At 43.3% G+C, this 6,410-nt stretch overlaps 1 protein-coding gene across 2 annotated transcripts in view; it reads left to right on the forward strand.

Moving 5' to 3' along the window:
* lamb2 (laminin, beta 2 (laminin S)) overlaps positions 1-5,402 on the forward strand; it is a 40,380-nt gene extending 34,978 nt beyond the window's left edge. For both annotated transcript variants that reach the window (XM_072656565.1, XM_072656567.1), the window contains 12 exons: positions 450-667; positions 759-855; positions 1,116-1,488; positions 1,615-1,799; positions 1,896-2,137; positions 2,251-2,451; positions 2,596-2,740; positions 3,000-3,207; positions 3,284-3,425; positions 3,504-3,680; positions 3,766-3,925; positions 4,232-5,402. In XM_072656565.1, coding sequence (XP_072512666.1) covers positions 450-667; positions 759-855; positions 1,116-1,488; positions 1,615-1,799; positions 1,896-2,137; positions 2,251-2,451; positions 2,596-2,740; positions 3,000-3,207; positions 3,284-3,425; positions 3,504-3,680; positions 3,766-3,925; positions 4,232-4,368 — 2,285 coding nt within the window. In that variant the 3' untranslated portion in view covers positions 4,369-5,402. The remainder of the gene's footprint in view (positions 1-449; positions 668-758; positions 856-1,115; positions 1,489-1,614; positions 1,800-1,895; positions 2,138-2,250; positions 2,452-2,595; positions 2,741-2,999; positions 3,208-3,283; positions 3,426-3,503; positions 3,681-3,765; positions 3,926-4,231) is intronic.
* Positions 5,403-6,410: the final 1,008 nt, after the last annotated feature.

Below are 6,410 nucleotides of genomic sequence, written 5' to 3' on the forward strand. Positions count from 1 at the left end.
AGATCAGTTACAGGAAGAAAAACATATTTATGTGTCGACATGGAAAGTAATGGATCTCATCTGGTCACACTGGGTATGCAGTTTAGTGAAAAGTGTAAAGGGAATATGGCCAAAGAATATGCAGACACTATCTAGATATGAAATGTTTGGCCAGGTGTAAATATGATCTTATTGGAGTAGTGTGCTGTGCATGATCAACCAGTGAACTGAATCCTATTCTGCTATGGGGAAAGTGGCAGTCACCCACCTTCCAACAACAAAAGCCAAACTGAAAGCCTAAATAATCAAACTACATCAGGTTCAGTACCCACAGTTCGGGGCACACAGACACAAGCCTGTCTTGGCTGATTGACTTGATTTAGGGTAAGGGGTTGTGTATATTTGATTTTTTTTAAATAGTGTCATCATTGGGTTACATGCCCATTTATGCATTTTCTTTATCTTCCCAGAGTGCACCTGCAACTTCCTGGGTACAGAGCGTAGTCAGTGTCTATCCCGAGAGGACTGCTTGTGCCAGCGTTCCACAGGACAGTGTCAGTGTCTGCCTCATGTCATCGGGCTTACCTGTGACCACTGTGCCCCAAACTTCTGGAACCTGGCCAGTGGACGAGGCTGCGAATCCTGTGGCTGTGACCCAAATAATGCCTACACATCTGCCTGCAATGAGGTACCTGTCTCTCGCACTCTCTCAAAAAGCATAGTCTTCTTTATAGGATAGGACGGTTAGAATGTGACATGTGTATCATGTTCTCCCTCAGTTCACAGGTCAGTGCCAGTGCCGTGATGGCTTTGGTGGAAGGACTTGCAGGGACTGCCAAGAGAACTATTGGGGAGATCCCAGAATCTTGTGCAGAGGTATGGTCTTAAAACACACTGCACTGAACTAAATACTGCATTGTTATGAAATGTGGTTGCTACTATTTCTGCTTGTATGTCACTATCTATAGACATGCCTGAATTTCATTTAAAACAACTCAGTGCCATAATAAAACAGGAACTAGGTTTTTTTTTACAAATATCTCTTGTTAAACAGTTCTTTTAAATGATCCTAAATCAAATGATCTTAGTAAAGCCCTTTGCTTATCTGACCTGATTCTCTGCCTCTGTCTCTGCAGCCTGTGACTGTGACCGTAGGGGCATTCAGAGCTCACAGTGTAATCGTGTGACAGGCCACTGTGCTTGCCGGCAGGGCGTATCTGGTGTCCGCTGTGATCAGTGTGCCCGTGGCTTCTCGGGCACTTTCCCAGACTGTCAGCCTTGTCACCAGTGTTTTGGGGACTGGGACCGCATCGTCCAAGACCTAGCCACTAAAACCAAGGCTCTTGCAGCCCGTGCTCAGGAGATCCAGAACACAGGCCTAACTGGAGCCTATGAGAAGAGTTTCAAGGAGCTGGAAGAAAAGCTAGCACAAGCACAGAGCATTGTGAATGCACGCAATGCCACTGCTGAGGCTGTGACTGCTCTAATGGGCATGATAGAAGAGCTCAGGTAAAACACTGATTTCTTGTCGGAAATACTGCATTAAACAATGCTTTTTTCTTGTGCCATCAGTGCCATCATCTGCTTCCGCCACTGTCACCAGTATTTGCACTTCTCGTTTTTGTGCTCTGCCAGGTCTCGTATTGGTGACACAACTGACACACTGAACCGTCTGGAGGGCGACCTGACTGCTGTACAGGACAGTAACTATGAGGCCAGCAATGAATTGAGCAAACTGGAGCGAGAGGCCAGAGAGCTTAACCTGACTTCTGAGCAGCTCAGCCGCCAGCTAGACATCCTTAAAAACTCCAACTTCTTGGGTGAGCTTTGGACAGCTATCTTCAGAGGACACCTATGCATGTATTTTCTTTCAGTTTTACTTTTAGTCTAACAGTCTCCTTGTCTTCCTACGGCAGGTGCATACGACAGCATCCGTGCCTCCTACAACAAGTCTCGAGATGCAGAGCGCCGTGCCAACCAGTCCACTACTGACACCCCTAGTACTGTGAGCCAATCAGCAGACACCCGCAAGAAGACAGAGCGACTCATTGCAGAGAAGAAAGATGACTTCAACCGCAAGAATGCTGCGAACAAGCGAGCCCTCACTGATCTGAATGCAAAAGCACAGGGTCTTGACATTAAGAAGATCAATGAGAAGGTCAGAGATTTAAATGTTGCACCTGGGATATAAGAAACCTGCCTTTACAACTAGAAAGTACAAATCCACACTTACTGACTCAGTCTATGTTCATGTGTTGTTCATCATCTCAGGTATGTGGAGCCCCAGGTGATGTCCCATGTGGAGAGAGCCCTTGTGGTGGTGTTGGTTGTCGTGATGGCGAACACAGACACTGTGGGGGACTGAACTGTAATGGGGCTGTTGCAGCAGCTGATAATGCCCTGGAAAGATCCAAACATGCAGAGAAGGAGCTCATTAAAGCCATGGGAGAAGTAGAAGAACTCTTCAAGCAGGTGAACAGTTATAAGCTCACTTGTTATCAAAAACCTAAAGTGAAGCCAAACCAATAACCAGCAACAAGAGCAACTTAAACGAAGAACACAAGAGGATATTAGAAAAGTGGTATAAAGAGTTCTATCCTTGTTTGGCTTATTCAGGTGGCGGATGCAAAGACGAAGGCTCAGGAGGCCAAGGACAAAGCTCAGGCTGCTCTTAAGAAAGCCAGTGATACCAAGAAGAAAGTGGAGCGTTCCAACAACGACTTGCGTGACCTCATCAAACAGATTCGTGGCTTTCTTATGCGTGAGTTGCTGCATCTAACACAGCATGCAAATTCATTGATGCTTCTTGTTTGGTCTTCTTTGGTTAAGTTGTACTTAATAAAGCATAAGCATTATACAAAGCCTAGTCAGTCATATGCATGTCTGTTTATTATTCACTGTCATATTGTGCAATATCTACAGCTACACTGGCTGTAGATATTACACAAGCCTTATATTTGAGGTACGGTGGCAGTATCTTTACTGTAAACTGACTGTGTGGGGTGCTTGGACTTCTATAGAAGAGGGAGCTGACCCTGACAGCATTGAAGCAGTGGCCAATCGGGTTCTTGAGCTGTCCATCCCAGCCTCACCTCAGCAGATCAAACATCTTGCTGACGAGATTAAAGATCGTGTCAGGAGTCTGTCCAACGTGGATGCCATTCTGGAGCAGACACAAGATGACGTCCGCAAAGCTGAACAGTTGTTGACTGAGGCCAGAAAAGCCAGGTATATAAATATTTCTGTCATATTTATATTGATATTATATTTTGTTTCTTGTCAATGACAAATTAATTTCCTAAAGGAATAAGGCAGACAGAGCAAAGAATACAGCAGACAGTGTAAAACAGGCACTGGATGATGCGCAAAGAGCTCAGGCAGCTGCTGAGAAGGCCATCCAGAGAGCAAAGGGTGACATTGGCATGACTGAAAACCGACTAGCTGAGGTACAACTTCATTAAGTTTTGACCTAAACTTGAACTGTTGATTATTTTTAAGTTGACACACATTTTGTTTTTTAAAAGATTCAGTCAGAAACCTCAGCCAGTGAGAAGGACCTGAACGATGCCATGGACAAGCTGGATAAACTGGGGAGGCAAATAGAAGCCTTGAAGGCTAAACGAGCCAACAACAGCTTGGTTGCAGCACGAGCTGAGGAAGCTGCTAATGGGGCTCAAGGCAAGGCTAATGAAGCAAAGCAGGTGCGCATGGTTGTACATTATTTGCTTGTCATTGGCTTTGCTTTGACTTTCTCCTTTACTAACGTCTTCAACTCTCCTTATTCAGATTCTGGATGGTGAACTTTCGGATAAGTACCGCACTGTTCAGGATCTAGTAGGCAGGAAAGCGAATGCAGTGAAGGATGCCAAGAAAAAAGCAGAGCAGCTGAGGGATGAAGCAAAGCAGCTGCTTAAGGATGCGCAGGACAAACTGCAGAGACTGGCAGGTGAGTGGAACGTAGAGAGAAAATGCTAGGAAAGCTAGATGACTGGGGTCTGTTCTATTTTAATACAACCCATGCAGTATATATCTACTCTTTCAGTCACTTCATGCAATTGACTCCAACACACATTAACTTTTCCCCAGTGTTTTTTTTTTTTTCATCTCTAATTCTGAATTTTTGTAGTTGTATGTGTTTCTCTAATTATTAGTGCATTATGTGATGTTGCCCTCTTGTGGACATATGGTAGGCAAACATGTATATCAGCTAGACTGGTGACACCCTATCTCTGTTCTCTTTGTGTGTCTTTAGCACTTGAGAAAAACTATGAGAAGAATCAGAAGACATTGGAAGGAAAAGCCAGCCAGCTAGATGGCCTGGAAGATAAAATGAAGGCGATTCTGGATGCCATCAACAAGCAAATCCAGATCTACAATACGTGCCAGTAAACTGCCAGAAGCCATCCAGACCGATGTTACTGACAATTCAGGCTCCAAAAACATATGGAGCATACCAGACTGACACCAGTCATCAGTGTGATCACTTGTCTACCAAAAAAGCATATTCTTATAATTTGTTTGTTGTAAAAGAGTGCAGCAATTATATTGTTATATTGTTCAGCGGACATGATGCAAAAGATGCATCGGACACACTCTGTTCATATGCCAAGATCTTCTACCGAAACGTGTCTAGATTTGGCCAGTTATGCAAACAAAACTCTGCAGCAAGGCAGCTATCCAGAATGGTTGGTTAGTGATCAGCAGATTACACTGTACGTCCTTACTGCCTGTGCTAGTAATTTCCCTGCTCCCATTCAACACATTAAAGGGATGCATAGAAATGAAAATGATGGGCAGATGCTGAAATATCAAAAGTCAACAGTAAAATAGAGTAAAACACTGATATTTTAGCACAATAGTCCAACGTCACCTACACATTCTTCTGTTCTGCAGTGCAATAAATACATCTTCAGATATTGCTTTGAATCTAATCTAATGATTTAAAGACATCATCCCTTAGAATAAACTCATGAAGTTAGTTGTGCTTTTACCAGCTCAAATACCTAAAGTGTGTGCTGCTGAACCTCTCAAGGATTAGCATTGAGGAACACTGGAAGTCTAAGTTTCAATAATACCTTCTTAAAAACAGTCAGTTGCTTTTTAATGATGGTTTCTGATTTATTACAAGCTTTTAGGGACGGTATCACAGACCCAGATTAAACTAAACAGGATGAATGAAACACCACTACAATTGCAATCAAGCCCAGCACTAGACTTTTTATCTGTGTCTGAGAAATCGTCCCTAATGCTATTTCAACAGCTCAGCTGCTGCATCTTTTATTAGGAGCGACAACGCCAAATCAAAACTGATATCACACAGTACAGAACAGTTTTCACATTTGATTTGTTGTGTGTTTTTGTGTAAATGCTGTTGATATGCACTGGTGTTACTAGTAAAAAGGCACTGAAGTCAGACTTCATGAGCTACAGTGTCTGCTTTCATTCTTCTTGTAAAACTGCCTGATTTCCATACTGACTGATCAAACACAAAAAAGAAGACTTTGCAAGAAATTCTTGACATTATATGAAGCCAATCATTTAGTAACGTGTTCAGAAATGTGTAGTTTTGCTATCTTCATACAGCTTCTTAGAAAATGCATTTATACCAATGTGTCTCTATTCATGTTTTCTTCTAGAATTTGTTTGTCGAAATTTTACTATTTTCTCCCAATCTGGTCCTGGCAATTAACCCACCCACTCGTAACTCCCCCTAGCACTAGCAATGCTCCCCACATTAGGAGCACTTAACGTGCCTCCACTTTGCAAACTGCCACCATTGCGGAATCACCAGGCAGCCGACACGCTCTGAGGAAAGCGCCAGGTCCACAGATGCCTGTGCTGGCCAACATTGTTTAAAAGTGATGTGTGGAGAGAGCACCATCTACCCACACAGAGAGAGAGCATGGGCATGGCTCGAGATTCAGACTCACAACCCTGGGCCATCTGTAGTCTTGTTTGGAATAAGATGATTTTATACACTGCAAATGGTAATGAAGTTAAAAGGAAACGGAAAAGTCTACATTAGGATTCATTTTAACAATATCAACATTTATCGGTCAATGAGGATGTGTAAATAACATGTAACGTCAGTGTAATGTACAATGTAAATGTACAGTCACTGCCTGGGTTGGCTGAGTGCACACAGATGAACTGAAACGTTATAACAGGTGAAGCAAATAATGATTAACTCGTAACAATGTTGCTTGTGAGGATCTAGGATATATGTTGGACGGTAAGTGAACAGTTGGCTCTCAAAGACATGTATGTGGGAGAAATGGGCAGGCATGAAGATCACAACAACTTTCACAAGGGCCAAATCATTAGGGCCAGATAACCGGGTTAGAGCACCTTCAAAAGAGAGGCTAGTGGGGTTCTCCTGGTCTGCAATGGTGAGTACCTACCGGCTCCTAACAGGGTATTTGGTGCCCAAG

This window comes from Salminus brasiliensis, chromosome 14 (assembly GCF_030463535.1).
Source record: "Salminus brasiliensis chromosome 14, fSalBra1.hap2, whole genome shotgun sequence".
In the NCBI taxonomy this organism is placed as follows: Eukaryota; Metazoa; Chordata; class Actinopteri; order Characiformes; family Bryconidae; genus Salminus; species Salminus brasiliensis.